General features: G+C 46.8%; 1 protein-coding gene across 1 annotated transcript in view; it reads right to left on the reverse strand.

Moving 5' to 3' along the window:
• Positions 1-23,974, reverse strand: part of COPG2 (COPI coat complex subunit gamma 2) — a 147,797-nt gene that overhangs the window by 41,537 nt on the left and 82,286 nt on the right. The window contains exons 11-13 of the mRNA XM_073580979.1: positions 23,592-23,659; positions 1,978-2,166; positions 1,516-1,611 (exon numbers count right to left, since the gene is read on the reverse strand). Of these exons, the coding sequence (XP_073437080.1) occupies positions 1,516-1,611; positions 1,978-2,166; positions 23,592-23,659 (353 nt within the window). The remainder of the gene's footprint in view (positions 1-1,515; positions 1,612-1,977; positions 2,167-23,591; positions 23,660-23,974) is intronic.

The raw sequence follows: 23,974 nt of genomic DNA on the forward strand, positions 1-23,974 counted from the left end.
CGACGGCCGCCTGTCAGCACGGGGCGGCACGAAAGTCCCGCAACGCTGCCGCGGCCACCCACAAAGAAGACGCCGCTAGAACCGTGCTCTAAGATGAAGCCCCCGATGAATACAGGCAGGGGGACAAGGCCGGCACCGCAGCCGGGGCCTAGATGAAATGCGGCGACCGTCGGGAGGTGCGGGCAGCATATAAGAACCTGCGGCGCTGCCTTGGCGCCGCTCCATAAAGGTACCTTTTTTATCCAACGCTGTCTGTAATCTTTCCCGTGTCCGCGCCTCGTCCGACCGACAGGCTCTGGTGGGCGAGTGGGTGGGAGGCAGGGGGCAAGGACCATCCGTTGCTGGCATGCACCTGTGCTGAGCTTCTGGTCCGCACGGAGAGCTATGAGGATACGGGGTGGCAGTACACGCCGTACTCATAGCTTCTTTGTGGGAGTACAGTTGTGACTCTTCACACTGTATCCCTCCGGAAACCTGAAAAGGAACGAAGCACATCAAGGTAGATATGGGTCTAACGAAAGACCCGTGTCCACCTCCTACTGACACTAAGCTAAACTGAGGAATTTCCTGCCGGTCGGTGGGGTGTACACTGCGGAGGAGGAGCTAACAATTTTTTGTGCATAGTGTCAGCCTCCTAGTGGCAGCAGCATACACCCATGGTCTCTGTGTCCCCCAATGAAGCGATAGAAAAAAGAACAGAATGTACAATCTATATGCTATAGACTGTTGTCTATAAACCTCTGAATTGTAAAGCGCTGCAGAATGTTGGCACTATATAAAGATGATATAAAGATAATTATTATTACTATACTAATTTCACTGAAGCCAAATCTGCCATGGTCATAAGAATGTCGCCTAAAAGTTATTCGTGGCACTGCTCATTAACATGTATTCCCATCATACAAAAAGTACAATGTGCGCCTATCCCTGTCAGTCTCCCCAAGTGAACAGAGCACATGTGCACATGCACTGCTCAATTCCAACAGGGATTAGAGCCACATTTTTGGGATCGGTGGGGCTGCGACTGCAAGACGGGTGATAACTCTGAATAATGGGAACAAGCCTTTAAACAGGTGTGAAAACAAGCTTGTCAGTTTAGTCTATAGAGTTTATTACAGAGAATTGAAGGAATCTATAGAAGCTCATGTGTAAAAAGTTCACATATGACTACTACTGATGAGCAAACGTGCTCAGATAAGGTGTTATCCGGCATGCTTGGATGCTAACAGAGTGACTTTGGTGTGCTTGAAAAATACGTTTAAGCCCCCGATGCTGCATGTCTCACGACTGTTCGACATCCGCAGTATATGCTGGGATTACCTGTTTGTTAGACAATCCCTGCTTTTGTTGCGGCCCTCAAACAGCCGCGAGACATGAAGATGTGGGGACGGGAACACATTTTTTTTGAACACTCCGAACACCTTATCCAACCATGCGTTTCTATTGCTCATTGGACCGGAAAAAAACTGGTGGTGATTTTATCAATCATTTATCTAGAAACATGCAGGTACTCACATCATCTCTAAGCATGTTTGATAGGAATGTCATCATGACTGTGTGTTTGCGTGGATATTTCTGGCATAAGGCACTAATTGCTTGAACAACCACAACCTATATAAATGAAAAAAAAAAAAAAGGTAAACTTAGACAATATTTTGAGTCTAATCTTATTTAGCATTAAAACCTGTTTAGTGTTAACTTAAACCCTTCTCCATGGTCAATACATTAAGAGACAGAAATAACAGTTATCATTACAATAAAAACGGTATTCTGGTGGTAGCAAGTGACTGTATAGCACTCGGCCCATTCTGCGTTTATTTTTTTTTACATTGCTTACATCCATTCGATGTGTAAATAACTGCAATTATGCCCAATGCAAATTAACAAGTTTGTCAAACATACATTTACTTTTTCTCAAAGTGATCTGTGCTGTAAGCATCTAAAATAAAATATAACAATCATTAAAGGTTTGCTTACTTTAAATTCATCAGAGATCTCCGATACAAAGGTAGAGATCTGTTTCATGAGCCTGTCGACACTGCTCTCACTGCCAGTTTTCAGCAGTGTTGTAATAGCGAGGGTCGCAATACTGCGGTTGGAATCAGTAATAAGGTTTTCTAGGTCCAGGTTACATGCGGTGACTGCAGAAGGGTGCTTCATTGCCACCTGAGGGAGAAAAAAAAAAGCATAGATACAATCATGTGCTGCCATCAGGAAAAGCAACACAGTTTCTACATTCTCTATTATTCCTATTCATAGGAACATGAAATGCTGTACAAACTGTCCTTCTGTAGTCCCTAGTGCATGTGCATAGAGACAGCTGTCAAACAATGATTAGGATCGCCAATATGACAACTTAGCCCACAATAAGAATTTCAAATTCATGTCAAAAGTAAACTATGAACATTGCGCGCCTCTGGTAGCCAGGACTATGTCAAGAAACTCCTGGCAGCAAAAGGACTTGCACACAGAATAATTGAGGATCACGTCCACTTGCCTAACTAGACTAGATTTATATACAGGGAAGAGGGGCCATACCTCAGGAACAGAGAGGAACAGGAGCAAAAGTAAGACAATGATACATTCAGGAGAACAGCGGCATTTACCCCTGGTAAAATAATTACATAGTGGCACGAGACAGTTCCTCTATAAACTTTGGATTATAAGGCTGTGTGCACACGCTGCGGATTTTGCTGCGGTTCCGCAGCGGTTTTGGCCGCTGCGGACCCGCAGCAGTTTCTGCTGCGGTGTACAGTACAATGATTCCCTATGGGAATCAAAAACCGCAGTGCAGACGGTGCGGAATTTTCCGCGCGGATTATCTGCGGTTTTCAATCCGCAGAAAGAATTGACATGTCAATTCTTTCTGCGGATTCTCCTGCGGTTTGCCATCTCCTCCATTGAGGAGATGAAAAACCGCAGGGCAAAACCGCAGAGCAATCCGCAGGTAAAACCGCAGGTCTTTTGACCTGCGGTTTCACCTGCGGATTGTACAAAATCCGCGCGGATGAATCCGCACCTAATCCGCAGCGTGTGCACACAGCCTAACACATAACACAATGATTGTTACATGTTATAAGGAAGTGGGTTATAACAGATAATCATTTAATTATCATCCAGTTTATACTCTACTGTGATTTTTACACCTTTATTACTTCCTGCTAAGTTAAAGAAGCACTCCTCCTCCTCCCCCCATCAAAATTGTTATCCTCTTAATATATTGCAATCATCATATTATATAGCACTGCGATCTTACAATTACTCATTTTGCCTTTCTACCCAGCTAATTCTCTTTTTCATTAGCTCTATGACATTACATGATTAATAACAGAATAGCTGAATCCTTCTAAGTTTTATGCAGAAACAGGAGGTCAGTTTCCCTGTATGAGTCATAAGTCACTGTGATAGTCCCTGGCAGAGCGGAGCAGCTGGGCCAGGAGTTGAAGAGGGGGATGATTTCTGCGGGGACAAGAGACGTCCTGTTACTACACAGAGCAGGAAAAATAGAAGAATTAACTGGGGAGAAAAGCAAAATGAGCAATTGTAAGTACACAGTGCTGTATAATATGGTGATTGCAATATATTAACAGGATAAAACCTTTGATGGGAGGAGGGCTTCTTTAAATAAGTGTGGCTTGATTATATGATAGATCAAAAAGATTTGGAGCACTCTAGTACACTGGTCATGTTGGAAGTTCGTTTTAAACCTAGATAAGAAGGAAATTATCCCCAAAATATTATCATAGAAATATGTGTTGTACTAAACACTATCCAAGCAGAAACAATAGGATATAAGAAAAGAAAAAACTACTTGAACAATAATATAAACAATAAGATTTATTCCACATAATTCAATTTTTTATTAGGGACACCAAATATTGACAAGACTGATTAAAAACACAGTTACAAGACATAATAAAATAGAAAAAAATTACCATAATTAAAAAGAGAAGGCAGGACAGCATGCACAGCATAATGACAGTACAAGAAATATAATATACTTATAAAATGCAGGGTATTGTGGAGTATAATAGTATTTAAACAACTATAGCAATAATAGATATACGGTATATGAAAATAGATAAAGTGCAGTGCACAAAAATAATTAAACTATATTATAAGTGCAGTGCACCTGTATATATCACAACAGATCACAATAGATGACAAGTGAGTGACAAATAAGAGAAATACATATGATGAGTAGTTTAAAAGATATCATGGTATGAAACTCTGCATACAGATGTAAAGAAGATTACCAACCTAAATTAAAGCTGTGAATGCTGCCATTGCCACATGACAGTATGTTGGAAGTCTGTGGCTACTCTACCAGAGCCCAGTTAACCAAATTCTTTATATCAGCACCCCCCTAGTGTCTCTTCTAATTAGAAAGAACGGCAAAACAACATACTTGCATCACGGTGAACTACTAATCAGTAGAGAAGCACTACAGATGACAGCAGGTTTTAGGTTCGCAGGACTCTGGGTCTGCTGAACAAGGACAACTGATGTGCCCGTACCACCAGGGTCCTGCAAAGATTTTTGCCCAATATTTTGGCCATCTTTACGGTACATGTTATTTTATTTTTAATCTCGTTTTAGATCTTAGATATCTTCTCCCTCAAGCGCTTTACTCCATAAACATGCAAAACTTATCATAGGCATGCTGAAATTTTACATGCACAGTACTTCTTTCTTCTGACATCTCAAGACTGACAGTCTATTGAGCTGCAATCAAACACATCAGTGCCAAAAAAAAGCCAATGGAAACTAAAATCAACAGGTTCAGCCGACTCATCTAATGTGCAGCACTAACTTTATTGTGTTTACTATTTATATAAACTTAGAGTAATAACATAGTGAGTACTAATTAAAGACTACCTACATAGTAAAATCTATATCCCCTTTGTACAAAATAGTGAGGAAAAATGTTCCACATAGACAGTTTACTGACCACTACTAATAGTAAGTTAATGCACAATGCATGTAAATAAATAGCAGCACATACCAATAAGACTACATATTACACATATACACAATAGGTCTCCCAGTGTAAAAAAAGATATCCAAGAATAGCCTCACAAAATGAGGTAAGTATACAGTATAAACGCAGACCAATATGTTTCCAATATATGATTATATATATGGCATATGGTGCAATAGCAGAAAAAGACTGAATACAGCTGAGAAAAACTAATGCTGAAGTAGTAAACAATGTCCACAGCGCAGTGGTCTCAGCAGCTCACATCGTATAGAACATAGTAATTGAGAAAGTGCATAGAGGAAACATACAACCTTGTGAGGCACAGATCCCCGACGCACGTTTCGCTCTAGCTTCGTCCCATTGCCACATGGCAATTTGTACATATTTACCTTGACTGGCTATATTGGACTTGCATCTCCTTTTATAGTGTTTTTATTGCTTGGCTATTGTGCTTTAACCCCTTAAGCCCCAAGGGTGGTTTACACGTTCATGACCGGGCCAATTTTTACAATTCTGACAACTGTCCCTTTATGAGGTAATAACTCTGAAACGCTTCCATGGATCCCGGTGATTCTGACATTATTTTCTCGTGACATATTGTACTTCATGTTAGTGGTAAAATTTCATTCAAATAACTTGCGTTTATTTGTGAAAAAAAACGGAAATTTGGCGAAAATTTAGAAAATTTCGCAATTTTCCAACTTTGAATTTTTATGCCCTTAAATCACAGATACGTCACACAAAAAACATGATAAGTAACATTTCCCACATGTTTACTTTACATCAGCACAATTTTGGAACCAAAATTTGTTTTGTTAGGAAGTTATAAGGGTTAAAAATTGACCAGCGATTTCTCATTTTTGCAACACCATTTTATTTTTACGGACCACATCACATTTGAAGCCACTTTGAAGGGTCTATATGATAGAAAATACCGAAAAGTGACACCATTCTAAAAACTGCACCCCTTAAGGTGCTCAAAACCACATTCAAGAAGTTTATTAACCCTTTAGGTGAGTCACAGGAATTTTTTGAATGTTTAAAAAAAAAATGAACATTTAACTTTTTTTTCACAAAAAAATACTTCAGGTTCAATTTTTTTTTAATTTTACCAAGGGTAAAAGGAGAAATTGGACTGGAAAATTTATTGTGCAATTTGTCCTGAGTACGCTGATACCTGATATGTGGGGGGGAACCACTGTTTCGGCGCATGTCAGAGCTCAGAAGGGATGGAGCGCCGTTTGACTTTTTCAATGCAAAATTGGCTGGAATTCAGATCGGACGCCATGTCACGTTTGGAGAGCCCCTGATGTACCTAAACAGTGGAAACCCCCCACAAGTGACCCCATTTTGGAAACTAGACCCCCCAAGGAACTTATCTAGATATGTGGTGAGAACTTTGAACCCACAAGGGCTTCACAGAAGTTTATAACGTACAGCGGTACAATTAAAAAATCATATTTTTTCCACAAAAATGATCTTTTCACCCCCAATTTTTATTTTCCCAAGGGTAACAGGACCCTAAAAGTTATTGTGCAATTTGTCCTGAGTACGCTGATACCCCACATGTGGGGGTAAACCACTATTTTGGCGCCTGGCAGAGCTCGGAAGTGAAGCAGCACCATTTGACGTTTTTGTCTGGAATTGAGATCGAACACCATGTCACGCTTGGAAAGCCCCTGATGGACCTAAACAGTGGAAACCCCCCACAAATGACACCATTTTGGAAACTAGACCCCCCAAGGAACTTATCTAGATGTGTGGTGAGCACTTTGACCCCGCCAGTGCTTCACAGAAGTTTATAACGCCCGGGCGTGAAAATAAAAAAATCGTATTTTTTCCACAAACATGATCTTTTAGTCACCAATTTTTTTTATTTTCCCAAGGGTACCAGGAGAAATTGGACCCCAACAGTTGTTGTCCAATTTGTCCTGAGTACACTGACACCCCATATGTGGGAGAAAACTACTGTATGGGCACACGTCGGGTCTCGGAAGGGAAGTAGTGACGTTTTGAAATGCAGACTTTGATGGAATGGTCTGCGGGTGTCATGTGCATTTGGAGAGCCCCTGATGTACCTAAACTATTGAAACTCCCCACAAGTGACCCCATTTTGGAAGCTAGACTCCCCACAGAACTTATCTAGATGTGTGGTGAGCACTTTGAACCCCCAAGTGCTTCACAGAAGTTTATAACCCCCGGGCGTGAAAATAAAAAAATCTTTTTTTTCCACAAAAATGATATTTTTGCCCCCAATTTTTTATTTTCCTAAGGGTAACAGGAGAAATTGGACCCCAAAAGTTGTTTTGCAATTTGTCCTGAGTAGGCTGATACCCCATATGTGGGGGTAAAACACTGTTTGGGCGCATGGCAGAACTTGGAAGGGAAGGACCACCATTTGACTTTTTCAACTCAGAATTGGCTGGAATTGAGATCAGACGCCATGTTGCATTTGGAGAGCACCTGATGTGCCCAAACAGTGGAAACCCCCAATTCTAACTCCAACCCTAACCCTAACACACCCCTAACCCTAATCTCAGCACTAACCCTAGCCCTAATGGGAAAATGGAAATAAATACATTTTCTTTTAATTTTATTATTTTTCCCTAACTAAGGAGGTGATAACGGGGGGTTTGATTTATGGCGGGTTTTTATGTTTGGCAGCTGTCACACGCTAAAAGACGCTTTTTATTGTAAAAATAGTTTTTGCATCACCACATATTGAGAGCTATAATTTTTCCGTATTTTGACTCACCGAGTCATGTGAGGTCTTATTTTTTGCGGGACGAGTTGACGTTTTTATTGGTACCATTTTCGGGCACGTGACATTTTTTGATCGCTTTTTATTCCGATTCTTGGGACGCAGAATGAACAAAAACCAGGGTTTCATGAATTTCTTTTGGGGGGGTGCGTTTACACCATTCAGCGTGCGGTAAAATTGATAAAGCGGCTTTATTCTTCAGGTCAGTACGGTTACAGCGATACCTCACTTAGGTCTTTTTTTATGTTTTGGCGCATTTATGCAATGAAAACTATTTTATATAAAAAATAGGTATTAGACCTACCGGTAATGATGTTTCCAGGAGTCCATCCTGACAGCACCATGGAGGACGTCCTCCTCCTCCTTACAGGGACAGGAAAGCACACGAGAGGTTAAAAGGCCCCGTCCCACCCCTTTCCCTCAGTGACTTAACAAGTACCACAGCGTGGATAATGCTATAACTCTTTTAATGGTATCATCATATTACATCATATGACATAACATAACAAACTATCCGGGAGGGAACTACCCGTGCTGTCAGGATGGACTCCTGGAAACATCATTACCGGTAGGTCTAATACCTATTTTCCAGGACGTCCACCTGACAGCACCATGGAGAGTACCAAAGCACCTCCTCAGGGTGGGATCACCGCCTGGAGAACTTTTCTCCCAAATGCGGTATGTTGGCCTGATAGCACGTCAAGTTTGTAGTGCTTGCAAAATGTATTCAGGCTGGCCCAAGTTGCCGCTCTACAAATCTGCTCGACTGAGGCTGAAACTGCCATAGTAGAGTGGGCCCTTAAGGTATCTGGTGGGTTGGCGCCTTCCGACTGGTAGGCGTCTGAAATTACTGATGTGATCCATCTTGCGATGGACGCCTTAGAGGCTTTTCTCCCCCTATTTTTACCCCCGAAGAGGATGAACAGGTTTGAGTCAATACGCCAGTCATTGGTGGCCTCTAGATAGCTTATAACTGCCGTCTTACGTCTAGGGAGTGGAAACACTGTTCTTTCTCATTGCGGAGATTGCTGCAGAAGGATGGTAGCACTATCTCCTGATTTATATTCTGGTAAGAGGCTACCTTGGGGATAAAAGCCGGATCTAATCTGAAGGTTATATGATCGTCTCTGATCTGGAGATATGGATCCTTGGTGGACAGGGCCTGGATCTCCCCTATTCTTTTGGCCGTGGTGATGGCTACAAGGAAAGCAGTCTTCCGAGAGAGAGTCGAAAAGGACATTCTATCACTAGGCATGTAGGGGTCCCTACATAAAGATCTGAGTACCAGGCCGAGGTCCCAGGGCGGGGTGAGCTGCCTAATTGTGGGGCGAAGACGCTGCGTGGCCTGTATGAATCTTACCACCGAAGGATGGGAGGCTAAAGGGTAGTCGAAGAAGGGGCTCAAAGCCGAAATCTGGACCTTTAACGTGCTGGGTTTAAGCCCTTTATTATATCCCGACTGCAGAAAGTCTAGGACACTAGGGAGGTCAGGAGTACCTGCCGAGAGGTCGGACCTGCCACCTTCCAGGCAGAATCTCTTCCATATTTTTTTGTAGATTGCGGATGTTACCGGTTTCCTGCTGGCCAGTAGAGTGGATATGACCTGCTCGGATAAGCCCTTTGTTCTCAGGATGTCCCTTTCAGGATCCATGCCGAGAGGCGTAGCCTTGCTGGGTCTGGATGGCGAATCAGCCCCTGGTGGATAACAGCTCCCTTCAGGGGTAGCTCGACTGGGTTTCCTACTGCCATGGCTCCTAGCAGCGGAAACCAGCTTCTCTTTGGCCAGTATGGCACTATTAATATCACCGACGCGCGGTCCTCGCAGATCTTCCTGAGTACCGCTGGTATCAGCGCCAGTGGTGGGAATGCATACAAGAGGGGTTCCGTCCAGGCCTGGATCAGGGCATCTACTCCGTCCGGGTGGTCTGCTGGGTTCAAGGAGTAGAATCTGGCGACCTTTGAGTTCTTCCGGTTTGCAAACAGGTCTATATTGGGGGTCCCCCAACGCTGACAAAGCTGATGGAAGATTTCTTCGTTTAGTTCCCACTGTCGGGCTGACCCGCTGTCTTAGATAGTCTGCTACTACGTTCTGAGAACCCTCTAGGTGGATTGCCGTTATGGAGGGGACCACCTCTTTTGCCCAGGCGAATATTCGTCCTGCGAGTGCCTGGAGTGGTCGATGTCTCAGACCTCCCTGGTGCTTCAGGAATGAGACTGCCGTTGTGTTGTCGGACAATATCCGGACATGTCGATTTCTCACTACCGACCGGTTCTGACGCAGGGCTTCCCAGAGCGCATAGAGCTCCCTGAAGTTGGAGGATCTGCTTCTGATGCTGACCGGCCATCTTCCCTGAAAAATTCTCCCTTCTACGTGGGCTCCCCATCCCCACGTACTGGCGTCTGTGGTGATTACCACGTACGGCGAGGATGTCCATAGCACGCCCACCTGTAAGTTCTGGGGCTGTATCCACCACCGCAGGGATCTTCTTACCGTGTCTGGTAAGGATCCTGACGCCTGTTCCATCCTGCGAGGATTTGCTTTTGCAGGGGCCTCGAGTGGGACTGGGCCCATCTGACGCATGGAATGCAAGCCGTCATCAGACCCAGAACTTCCATTGCACCTCTTATGGAGGAGCGATGTCTCAGTAGTCCCTTGACTCTGTCTTGAATTGTCTGCTGCTTTTTTCTCGGTAGCTGGGATATTCTGTCTCTTGAATCCAGAAGGACTCCCAGGAAGATCTTCCTGCTTTCTGGCTTTAGGTCTGACTTCTGGTCGTTGATCAGCCAGCCGAGATACTCCAGTGTTCTGATCGTTCGGCTCCTGTCCTGAATGAGCCTTTCTTCTGATCCTGCGACTAGGAGAAAGTCGTCTAGATACGGTATTACAATGACTCCCTGATTTCTCAGGTAGGCTACCACCTCCGCTACCAGCTTTGTAAATATTCGGGGGGCCGAAGCCAGCCCGAACGGAAGGCACTGGAACTGGAAGTGGCAGGTCCGGGATGGTAGACTGATTGCGAATCTTAATAAGCTTTGAGATGAGGGATGGATGGGGACCTGATAGTATGCACTCTTCAGGTCCAGAATACACATGACGGCATCCTTGTCTATAAGTTGAATCGCTGAGTGTATTGATTCCATTTGAAACCTTTTGAATACCACCCAGGCATTTAGGGGTTTTAAGTTTATGATTGTTCTGGCCTCGCCAGATGGTTTTGTAATGGAGAATAGGGAAGAGTAATAACCTTTTCCCCTCTCCTGCTGCGGAACTGGCACTATGACCTCTGACCTGAGCAGGTCCTGTAGATCTGCCCACATGGTAGAGTCTTCCGGGACTACGGTGGGGGCGATGTATCTGTCGGAGGGAGGGGAATAACATTCTATGCTGTACCCTTCTGTGATGGTTCTGAGGACCCACCGGTTCTGGGTTACCTGGCGCCACCTTGCTGCGAATCGTCGCAGTCTTCTCCCGACACCTATGGCGTCATTGCCTTCTAGACCTGGAGGATGACGCGAAAAGATGGATTTTTGGTTGTTACCATAAAATCTCTTTCTTGGAGCCTTCATTGGGGGACACAGATTACCATGGGTGTATGCTGCTGCTGCTAGGAGGGTGACACTATGCAAAACAGGAAAATTAGCTCCTCCCCAGCAGTATACACCCACCGACAGATACCAAGTACCTCAGTTGGTGAGAAAGCAGTAGGAGAAGCCACGGAACTTTAAACATATGTACCAACCCAACAAGGAGCTCAAAGCCCAACACGGTACAACTTAAACAGGGAGGGTGCTGTGTCCCCCAATGAAGGCTCCAAGAAAGAGATTTTACGGTAAGAACCAAAAATCCATCTTTCTTTATCGCCTTATTGGGGGACACAGATTACCATGGAACGTTCCAAAGCAGTCCGGGAACAGCAAAAAGGAACGAAAGAACCGGAAAGGCTTAGGTCGGCCGGTGAGTCACCGCCGCCTGCAGAACCACCGCCGCCTGCAGAACCTTCCTACCAACAACTGCATCAGACGAGGCCTGGGTATGAACCCTGTAGAACCTCGCAAAGGTGTGCAAGGATGACCAGGTTGCGGCCCTGCAATTTTGCAAAGCCGAAGCCTGATGACGAACTGCCCACGAAGCCGCCACGGCCCGGGTGGAGTGAGCTCTCACTCCCAGAGGGGGCCGTTTTCCTGAAGTCGGTATGCTTCCTGAATGGTAGAACGAATCCAGCGAGCGATCGTGGATTTGGATGACGGAAGCCCTTTCCGGTGACCTTCTGAGATGACCAGCAATGAATCGGACTGACGAAGTGAAGCAGTCCTAGCGAGGTAGACACGCAAGGCTCTAACAACATCCCGTTTGTGGAGCGACTTCTCAAGAGGGTGAGAAGGAGCAGGACAAAACGATAGAAGAACGATATCCTCGTCGATGTGAAAGGAGGAAACCACCTTTGGTAGGAAGGAAGGAACAGGCCTGAGGACGACCTTATCCTGATGGAGCACCAGATAAGGATAATGACATGACAAGGCTGCTAACTCAGAAACTCTTCTGATGGATGTAATGGCGATCAAAAAGGTTACCTTCCATGACAGAAGTGAGAAAGGAATGTCCTGGATGGGCTCAAACGGCGCCTTTTGAAGAGCGCTAAGAACGAGATTGAGATCCCACGGTTCTATTGGTGAATGATAAGGAGGAGCCACATGAGCGACTCCTTGGAGGAACGTCTTAACCTGCGTTTAGGAAGCGAGCTCTCTTTGAAAGAGGATAGACAAGGCAGAAACCTAGCCCTTGAGGGTACTGAGAGACAGACCCGAATCTAAGCCAGACTGGAGAAAACCCGCACCAACGGAAAGAAAAAAACAAAAAAAAAACCTTCCAATGCCTATGGTAAATGCGGGAAGAGGCCGGCTTCCTGGCTTTGATCATTGTCTGAATCACCTGGTTGGAAAAACCTGATTCTCTTAGGATTGCGGCCTCAACGGCCATGCCGTTAAATTCAGAGACCGAGAATTCTCGTGGAAAAGGGGGCCTTGCGAGAGAAGATCCGGACGGTCTAGAAGCCTCCAGGGAACGTCCGCGAGCATGTTCACCAGTTCCGCATACCAAGGCCTTCTTGGCCAGTCTGGAGCCACAAGAATTACTGGAACGCCTTCCGATTTTATCTTCTTGACCACTCTTGGGATCAAGGCAAGAGGTGGAAAAAGATAAGGTAGTTGGAACTGGGACCACGGAATTACTAGGGCGTTGTAAGCGACGGCTAGAGGGTCCCTGGACCTGGCTACGAAGCGCGGAACTTTGTGGTTCATCCAAGGTGCCATGAGGTCGACGTCCGGATAACCCCAGCGCTTGCATATCTGATCAAAGACTGAGGGATGGAGAGACCATTCGCCTGACGCTAGGTCTTGACGACTGAGAGTCGGCTGCCCAGTTTTCCACCCCTGGAATGTGAACGGCGGAGATTGCTGGGACGTAACGTCCCACCCAGCGCAGAATCCTGGCCACTTCTGACATGACTTGGTAGCTGCGCGTGCCGCCCTGATGGTTTATGTACGCCACAGCCGTGGCGTTGTCCGACTGAATGCGGATCGGCTGCCGACGAGAAGGGGTTGCCAGCGAAGAAGGGACAGAAAGATTGCTCTGATCTCGAGCAGATTGATAGGAAGAAGAGCTTCCTGTGGGTTCCAGTGTCCTTGGGCCGTCCTCTGAAGAAAAACCGCTCCCCAACCCAGGAGGCTGGCATCGGTGGTGATGACTTGCCACTGAAGCGGGAGGAAGGACCTCCCTTGGAGGACTGACGTAGACCTTGTCCACCAAGTGAGGGATTGCCTCACTTTGAGAGGAAGGAGAATGGGCCTGTCTAAGGACCTCGTCGTCTTGTCCCAGACTGAAAGGAGGGACAGCTGAAGAGGGCGAAGTGAAACTGTGCAAAGGGCACTGCTTCCAAGGAAGCTACCATCTTCCCCAGAACTTTCATGCAGAATGGAAGGGGAATGGACTTTGGCCGTTTGAGGGCTCGAATCCCTTTGAACAGAGACGCAAATTTTTCCCCTCGGAAGAAACACCCAGGCCAGATTCGTGTCGAATTCCATGCCTAACAAAGGTCAGACGCTGAGTGGGGCTGAGAATGGACTTTTCTTTGTTGACTAACCATCCGAGACGGCCGAGAGTATCCAGGGTTATCTGAAGACTTAGGAGACAGTCTTGACGGGACAAGCCCTTGATTAAGAGATCGTCCAGATAAGGAATGATGAGAATCCCTCTGGATCGAAGGATGGCCATGACCGTCGCCATCACTTTCGAGAAAACACGGGGGGCGGAGGCTAGGCCGAAGGGAAGAGCCGTGAACTGGTAATGACTTTCCTGAATCGCAAACCTGAGATATTTCTGATGCTGCAAGCAAACAGGGATGTGAAGATAGGCATCCCGTATGTCCACAGAGCAGAGAAATTCACCGGGCTCCATTGAGGCTATCACCGATCGAAGAGACTCCATTTTGAAGTGAAGACTCTTCACGTGGCGACTGAGCAATTTGAGGTCCACGATTGGCCGCAGGGAGCCGTCTTTCTTCGGGACTACGAAGAGATTTGAGTAGAACCCTGAAAAACCGTTCGTCTGAGGGAACGGGAACAATCACTCCGGCGGAAAGAAGGAAAGAGACGGCCTGAAAGAATCCTGGAATGTGGGACCGTTGTCTTGGAGGTCGAGACAGGAAAAAACGCCTGTCTGGTGGGGAAGAAAATTCGATCTTGTAACCGGATGCGATGATTTCCCTGACCCAAGCGTCCACGAAAAAGGAAAGTCTGCCTCCCACCCTGGAAACACTTCCAGGTGGGGGTGCCCCGTCACTTGGAGGCAAACCTACCGGAACGGGCACCTGAGGACCTGGAGTATTGTCCTCTAGATCTCCAGCGGGGAGCGGGCTTGTAAGATGGTTTCTTCTGCTCTCGCTCCCTAGATGCGGAAGGGCGCTTTTGCTGGACAGATCTCTCTGTGGACGAGAACGGACGAAAACCCTTTGTTAAAAAGGCGTCTTGGTCGAGACTGGGGGAGGGAAGTACTTTTCCCCCAGTGGCATCGGAAATTATTTGATCCAACTTGGCCCCAAAGAGCCTAGAACCATGGAAGGGCAGATTGGTGAGCGACTTTTTAGAAATGGTATCCGCATTCCATGACTTTAACCAAAGACCTCGGCGTACAGCCACTATATTGCTGTTGGCCCTTGCTACGCAACCGGCCAAAAGGTATTTACCCGCATGTTTAATTTGGTCTGCCAGAACTTCCAACTCGTCCTGAGGGGCAGCCGACAGAATGCCCCTGTGAAGAATTTTTGCCCAAGCTGAAATGACTTTTGCCACCCAGGCAGAAGCAAAAAATAGGGCAGAAAGAGGCGCCAGATGCTTCAAAGAGGATAGACGAGGAACTGGTGGGTCGACTTCGGGAGCTTTCGTCCATTTTGTAAGAAGGTCCGCATCGAATGGATACAGGACGTCTAAGTACCTGCGGCCTGAGAAGTGCTTCTCAGGGGGCTCCCAGTGTTTGGATAAAATGGTCTCGAATTCCTTGTGGTTAGGAAAGTTTCGGGAGGAAGGTTTTGCTCGTTTAAAGGGGACGGAGCCGTCCTGAAGAGGAGCTTTATCTTCCTTTATTTCGAACGTTTTGAAAATGGCCGATATGAGACTATCGACCATGTCCTGAGACTTGAACATGTTATCTGCGTCTGAGTCAGATCCCGTCGTTTTCTGACGAGGGAGACGAGAAAAGCAGCCTGGGTGGAGCGGACGGACCTTGCGAGCTGGAAGACGAGCTAGAGATAATGCTCTTCCTAGCAATCCTATCCGGCCTGTCCTTGTGGAGGTCGCGGTCAGGTGCAGACGACTCACCGTGAGAGGCGGTCGGAGCACAGGTGGCTGAAGATAGTTGCGTAAGACGTTCCAAGACCTGGACCAGGGACTGAGAGACATTGCAGCAGCCCACTCTGGAGGAGGAGGGGTGCGCTCATCCCGGGACTCGGGGTGCTCCGGTGGGGCAGACATCACGGAAGGACTGCAGGACGGGCAGAAGGGAGACAACTGCCCTGACGCCCGCTTCTTTTTGCAGTGCGCGCAGGCGTAGTGGGTAGCGGCGGGTCTAGGGTAAGGAGCCCCTGCAGAGTAGGACATATGCAAGGACTGCAGAATTACTGCGGCCAGTATCTGAATAGGGAGTACTGCCGCGGGGGCTAAAATTAGGGGCTCAGAAAAAAATAACAGCCTATCGTCACCAACACCGTTATCTGATGTGCAGCAGAAGAGTCCCCCAAGCTGAGATCCCTGGCATGTGTCACACGAGGAATCAGGGAGGCGCAGGACCTTAGAGATGGGCGGCAGCGCTGCGCGATTGGCTGAGACCTGGGGGGGGCGGGTCATAAGGAGAGAAAGGATTCATGAATAGAGCGCAGTCCTGTGACGGACTAAGGAATGGCGCCAACAAAACGCGCGCTCTGCAGTGAGCGCGCACCGGAGCAGAACAGAAACTGAAAGTAAAATCAGCGCCGCGCCGGTTTCTGCCCCCGCAGCCCTGATCCTGGCGCGATGAGCCCGTGACGCCACGGTGGATGAGGGAGGTAAGGGAGAGAGGCCCCGCTGCCTGTTGCTTCAGGGAAGGGCACCCGGCGTGGGAGCTGAGAGACGCGCGGCTGCAGAGAGGCGCGCGGCTGCATAGAATGGGCGGGAAATTCAAAGAAGACTCTGCTACCAAACTGTAAGGAGTGTGCATTGGACTGATGGTAGCGCTTTTTGCTTACCTGACGTCCACATGCTTCCTGAAGAGGATGACCACAGGGGCCCCGCGATGAGTGGGTGCCGCTGGGAATGAATGTCCTCTGCCCCGCACTCTCTCTGGATAGTGCAGAAGACGGCGCCAAACCTTTCTGCCTGCAAGGGATAGTCACCGCCGGTGACCGCCGTCTTCCTCTCAGCCCTGTCCCGGGAGAGGCATGAGGAGGGGAATTGGCTAGGACCCGCCACCTGAAGTCAGCCCGTAGCACCCGAGGGTGATAGAGAAAGGGTCCTGCCTGCGGTCCTGAGAGCTGCGATGTGGGTAACACCACATTGCTCGCTCAGCCGCATGATATGGGAAAGCAGGGTGAACATTTACCCCCTGTTTCCCGGTGTAGAATCTGGAAAATAAATGGGAAAAGATTAATACACACACAAAACCTAAAAGAAAATGGTTAGATGCGGATCTGGGGAGATCCCGGTCCGCCTCCTACAGACACTAAGCACAAACTGGGGTACTTGGTATCTGTCGGTGGGTGTATACTGCCGGGGAGGAGCTAATTTTCCTGTTTTGCATAGTGTCAGCCTCCTAGCAGCAGCAGCATACACCCATGGTAATCTGTGTCCCCCAATAAGGCGATAAAGAAAGAGGGGCTTTGCTTCTCCCCCCCTGGCTCTGAGTGTTTCTAAAGGAGCCCCTGTTGGATCTACCCTGGCTCCTAAAATCGGTCTGGTTCCTGAAAAAGGACCCTCTACGAAAGGACTGGGGATGTTTGGGTTTTTCTTCTGGAAACCCTTGTTTTTGTCAGACACCTGCTCTAGGATGCTATCTAGAGCTGGCCCGAACACCCTTGAGCCTGAAAAGGGGATGGAGCAAAGCTTTGCCTTTGAAGCGTTATCCCCAGACCAAGACTTCAGCCAAACCGCTCGCCTAGCTGCGTTGGAAAGGGAGCTGTTTCTGGCTGCGAATCTTACTGACTCGGCCGACGTATCTGAAAGGAACGCAGTGGCTGATTTCATCAGAGGGAGGGAAGCTAGGATCTCAGATCTAGGGGTCTTGTTGGATAAATCCTCTTCCAACTGCCCCACCCATAGGAACATGGACCTGGCCACTGAGGTGGCTGCTATGTTAACCTTAGTAAGGGCAGCTGCCGATTCCCATGTTCTCTTTAATAGAATATCCGCCTTCCGGTCCATCGGGTCTCTGAGACTTGATGAGTCCTCGAAGGGGATGGCGGTTTTTTTGGTCACCCTAGCTACAGCAACATCGATTTTAGGAATTTCCTCCCACAATCGTGTTTCCTCTGGGTCAAAGGGCAGTCGGCTCTTAAAGTCCCGAGACAGTACGAGTCGCCGTTCTGCCTCTTTCCATTCTTCTAGGACCATTGTCTTAATGTGTTCGCTTACGGGGAACACAGTTTGTTTCCGAGCGACCAGTCCCCCAAACATCAGGTCCTGTCGGGACTGCGGTTTTGGAACATCCTCTATCTGCATGGTGTTCCTTACCGCCTGCACTAAGTCCTCGGTGTCCTCTAACTTAAACAGGTATTTCCTGCCTTGGTCCCTCCTGTCAGTCGGGATCTCCCCCTCCTCGGGATCCGAGTCCCAGGGGTCTGACCCCTCAGGCGAGCTTGTCTCCGAGGCTAGCTCCATCTCCCACCTCGGCCGCTTCCGGCTTGGCCCCGGACTAGGGGACTGCTGCCGTGAGAGACTGGATCTGGAGGCCTGTACTTCCTCCCGAATCAAGGATCGCATCTCGGCCAGGAGGGACGGCTGCTCGTCTCTTACGACCCTTGAAGTGCAGGGTCCGCAGAGAGTCTTGGTATAGTTGTCTGGCAGCTTTACCCTGCAAACCGGGCATCTGACAGACTTAGATATGGCCTTTACCGAATCCTTAACCTCTGTCGGGTGGGCTGGGGTACCCTTCTCCTGTACGATACAGAACAGGGATAGTCGGGTCAGTTGTCCTGGGCTGCGGGGAAGGTCGTGTGGGGGTTGGATTGCGCCAGGCGCACTTACCCCTCTGTCGGCTGGCACCTCTGGGTCCATACCACTGAAGCAGCTGTTGCGTGCGGTGAGCTGCTAGCATGCGGTGAACTGCTGGTGTGCGGTGAGAGCTGCTGGTGCGGCAAGCTGCTGCCCCGGGTTCTCTATCGCCGGCGCCCACACCGCCGGCTGCGTGCGGGGCCCAGCTTCCAGCCGCAACCGCCGCGCGGTCTGTAAGTTGTCGCGCCGGCGCCCACATCGCTCGCTCCCTGCGGGGACCCGGGCGACTGCCGCGCGGCCTGGAGCCGAGAGCCTTCCACCGGGAGGAGCGGCTTCCTCCAGGAGCGATGTCCTGCTCCTGGCTTTGGGGCAGAGGGACTCGCCACCGGGAAGTGTCGGCCCTGGGCATCCTGACAGGGGGAAGGATTGGACCGGCCGCCCGATCCCCCTGCGCCCTCCGGTAATCTTCCTGCTCCTCTCGTATGTCCCTCCGTGCAGGGACAGGAAAGACACTGAGGGAAAGGGGTGGGACGGGGCCTTTTAACCTCTCGTGTGCTTTCCTGTCCCTGTAAGGAGGAGGAGGACGTCTTCCATGGTGCTGTCAGGTGGACGTCCTGGAAAATAATTATTTTTGCGTCGCTTTATTCTGCGAGCTATAACTTTTTTATTTTTTCGCTGATAATGCTGTATGGTGGCTCGTTTTTTGCGGGACAAGATGACATTTTCAGTGGTACCTTGGATATTTATATGCGTCTTTTTGATCGTGCGTTATTGCACTTTTTGTTCGGCGGTATGATAAATTATTTTTTGCTTCGTTTTTTATTTTTAAGGGGTTCGCTAAAGGGGTTAACTAATGGGACAGTTTTATAGGGCAGGTCATTACGGACGCGGCGATACCAAATGTGTGTACTTTTATTGTTTTTTTTTAAAAAAATGAATTTATTGGGGGAATATTTTTTTTTTTTTCTAATTTATTTGGAGATTTTAAAAAAAATTATTTTAACACTTTTTTAATTTTTTTTTTTTTTAACTTTATTACATTGTCCCAGGTGGGACATCACTGTCCTGTGACAGATCGCTGATCTGTCACATCACAGATCACTGTGACAGATCAGTGATCTGTCACAGGCAGTGCAGCAGGCTTCCTCGTGCCTGCGCTTTGCAGGCACTGAGGAAGTCAGCTCCCTGCAGGCCCCCGAAGGTCCCCGTCGCCATCTTGGATTCGGGGGCCTGCAGGGAAGGAGCCCCGCGCAGCAGCGCTGCACATTGCGCTGCTGTGGGGGGCTCAGGGAAGCACGGAGGGAGCCCCCTCCCTGCCGATGCTTCCCTTTAACCTCCGGTACACTGCGATCGTGTTTGATCGCGGTGTGTAAGGGGTTAACGTGTCGGGGGTGGTCCGTGACCGCCCCTGACACATTGTGCCGGGTGTCAGCTGTGATAATCAGCTGACACCCGGCCGCGATCAGCGGTGCTCACCACGTGGGCGCCGCTGATCGCTATGATGTACTATCCCGTCCCTGGGAATTAAGTCCCAGGGCACATGGACGGGATAGTACGTCATATGGGATTAAGGGGTTAATAAAGGCTATGTATTTTATGGCTCAACTTCTTTTGTCTTTTTGGATATTGCAGTATTTTGAAGTGCCATACTGTTAGGCCCAATTATTTGGATATATTTATATAAAGTTGTCAAATAAAATTAATATATGCATGTTCATTTGTCATTCATTAACAAAATATAGGCTAAATCTGCACATATACTTAACCCCTTCCTGACATCAGACGTACTATCCCGTCCATGGGACCCGGGCCCCTATGCCCATGGACGGGATAGTACGTCTCAGCGATAAGCGGCGCCCACGTGATGAGCGCCGCTGATCGCGGCCGGGTGTCAGCTAATTATCACAGCTAACACCCAGCACAATGTGTCAGGGGCGTGTCAGGGCCCCCGACACGTTAACCCCTTGCACTCCGCGATCAAACATGATCGCGGTGTACCGGGGGTTAAAGGGAAGCATCGGCAGGGAGGGGGCTCACTCCGTGCTTCCCTGAGCCCCCCACGGCAGCGCAATGTGCAGCGCTGCTGCGGAGAGCTCCTTCCCTGCAGGCCCCCGAATCCAAGATGGCGACGGGGGCCTTCGGGGGGCCTGCAGGGAGCCGGCTTCCTCAGTGCCTGCAAAGCGAAGGCATAAGGAAGTCTGCAGCAGTGCCTGTGACAGATCGCTGATCTGTCACAGTGATCTGTGATGTGACAGATCAGCGATCTGTCACAGGACAGTGATGTCCCACCTGGGACTATGTAATAAAGTTAAAAAAAAAAAGTTAAAATAATTTTAAGAAAATAGCCAAATAAATTAGAAAAAAAAAATCCCCCGATAAATCCATTTTTTGGAAATAAAAAAAACAAAACAATAAAAGTACACATATTAGGTATCGCCGCGTCCGTAACGACCTGCCCTATAAAACTGTCCCATTAGTTAACCCCTTTAGCGAACCCCTTAAAAAATAAAAATAAAAAACGAAGCAAAAAATAATGATTTATTATCATACCGCCAAACAAAAAGTGCAATAACGCGCGATCAAAAAGACGCATATAAATATCCATGGTACCGCTGAAAACGTCATCTTGTCCCGCAAAAAACGAGCTGCCATACAGCATCATCAGCGAAAAAATAAAAAAGTTATAGCTCGCAGAATAAAGCGATGCAAAAATATTTTTTATATAAAATAGTTTTCATTGCATAAAACCGACAGAACATAAAAAAACGACCTAAATGAGATATCGCTGTAATCATACTGACCCGAAGAATAAAAGGTCTTTATCAATTTTACCGCAAGCGGAATGGTGTAAACGCACCCCCCAAAAGAATTTCATGAAATGCTGGTTTTTGTTCATTCTGCGTCCCAAAAATCGGAATAAAAAGCGATCAAAAAATGTCACGTGCCCGAAAATGGTACCAATAAAAACGTCAACTCGTCCCGCAAAAAATAAGACCTCACATGACTTGGTGGGTCAAAATACGGAAAAATTATAGCTCTCAATATGTGGAGATGCAAAAACTATTTTTACAATAAAAAGCGTCTTTTAGCGTATGACAGCTGCCAAACATACAAACCCGCCATAAATAGTAAATCAAACCCCCCGTTATCACCCCCTTAGTTAGGAAAAATAATAAAATTAAAAGAAAATGTATTTATTTCCATTTTCCCATATAAAAAATTGGGGGCAAAAAAAATCATTTTTGTGGAAAAAAATGATTTTTTTTATTTTCACGCCCGGGCGTTATAAACTTCTGTGAAGCACTTGGGGGTTCGAAGTGCTCACCACACATCTAGATAAGTTCCGTGGGGGGTCTAGTGTCCAAAATGGGGTCACTTGTGGGGAGTTTCAATAGTTTAGATACATCAGGGGCTCTCCAAACGCACATGACACCCGCAGACCATTCCATCAAAGTCTGCATTCCAAAACATCACTACTTCCCTTCCGAGACCCGACGTGTGCCCATACAGTAGTTTTCTCCCACATATGGGGTGTCAGCGTACTCAGGACAAATTGGACAACAACTTTTGGGGTTCAATTTCTCCTGTTACCCTTGGGAAAATAAAAAAATTGGGCACTAATTGATCATGTTTGTGGAAAAAATACGATTTTTTTATTTTCATGTCCGGGCATTATAAACTTCTGTGAAGCCCTTGGGGGTTCAAAGTGCTCACCACACATCTAGATAAGTTCCTTAGGGGGTCTAGTTTCCAAAATGGGGTCATTTGTTGGGGGTTTCCACTGTTTAGGTACATTAGGGGCTTTCCAAGCGTGACATGGTGTCAGATCTCAATTTCAGCCAAAAACGTCAAATGGCGCTGCTTCACTTCCGAGCTCTGCCATGCGCCAAAATAGTGGTTTACCCCCACATGTGGGGTATCAGCGTACTCAGAACAAATTGCACAATAACTTTTAGGGTCCTGTTACCCTTGGGAAAATAAAAATTGGGGGTGAAAAGATCATTTTTGTGGAAAAAATATGATTTTTTAATTGTACCGCTGTACGTTATAAACTTCTGTGAAGCCCTTGTGGGTTCAAAGTTCTCACCACATATCTAGATAAGTTCCTTGGGGGGTCTAGTTTCCAAAAAGGGGTCACTTGTGGGGGGTTTCCACTGTTTAGGTACATCAGGGGCTCTCCAAACGTGACATGGCGTCTGAACTGAATTCCAGCCAATTTTGCATTGAAAAAGTCAAACAGCGCTCCTTCCCTTCTGAGCTCTGCCATGCGCCGAAAGTCGTTCCCCCCACATATCAGGTATCAGCGTACTCAGAACAAATTGCACAATAACTTTTGCAGTTCAATTTCTCCTGTTACCCTTGGTAAAATAAAAAAAATTGAACCTGAAGTATTTTTTTTGTGAAAAAAAGTTAGATGTTCATTTTTTTTTTTTAAATATTCAAAAAATTCCTGTGACTCACCTAAAGGGTTAATAAACTTCTTGAATGTGGTTTTGAGCACCTTAAGGGGTGCAGTTTTTAGAATGGTGTCACTTTTGGGTATTTTCTATCATATAGACCCCTCAAAGTGGCTTCAAATGTGATGCGGTCCGTAAAAATAAAATGGTGTTGCAAAACTGAGAAATCGCTGGTCAATTTTTAACCCTTATGACTTCCTAACAAAAAAAAATTTTGGTTCCAAAATTGTGCTGATGTAAAGTAAACATGTGGGAAATGTTACTTATCAAGTTTTTTGTGTGCCATATCTCTGTGATTTAAGGGCATAAAAATTCAAAGTTGGAAAATTGCGAAATTTTCAAAATTTTCGCCAAATTTCCGTTTTTTTCACAAATAAGTTATTTGAATGAAATTTTACCACTAACATGAAGTACAATATGTCACGAGAAAATGTCAGAATCACCAGGATCCATGGAAGCGTTTCAGAGTTATTACCTCATAAAGGGACAGTGGTCAGAATTGTAAAAATTGGCCCGGTCAGGAACGTGCAAACCACCCTTGGGGGTGAAGGGGTTAAAAGCATTCTCCAAAGTAACCTTTTGGCAGCAGCTTCAGTGCATATATGCACTTAGGTGACCAATGTTTCATTCTATAAATATACTAAAATAGAACACCTACCTTGTTAAGAGTCCTTACTGCAGCATATTTCAAAGCAGGTTTTGGAGAGCTACAGAAGAGCTGGAGAACTGAAATAAAGGAGAAGGTAAAGATCTTCACACAATGGTGTAACATCATTTACATCTGTATAAATAAACATGAATATATTTTGTTTATATACAAGAGTTCAGGTTTGACGACATTAATATGGGGACAAAAATATGCCATCATAATGCTTATCTGAAAGTGAACTTACTCAAATCATGTTTACTTAGGTTTTCAGAAAGTTCTTTAACCCTTTAACGACCAGGGGTATTTTCGGTTTTGCGTTTTCATTTTTTGCTCCCCTTCTTCACAGAGCAATAACTTTTATTTTTTTCTTCAATATGGCCATGTGAGGGCTT

Source organism: Dendrobates tinctorius, unplaced genomic scaffold (assembly GCF_039654945.1).
Source record: "Dendrobates tinctorius isolate UK_male_01 unplaced genomic scaffold, ASM3965494v1 ptg000066l, whole genome shotgun sequence".
Lineage (NCBI taxonomy): Eukaryota > Metazoa > Chordata > Amphibia > Anura > Dendrobatidae > Dendrobates > Dendrobates tinctorius.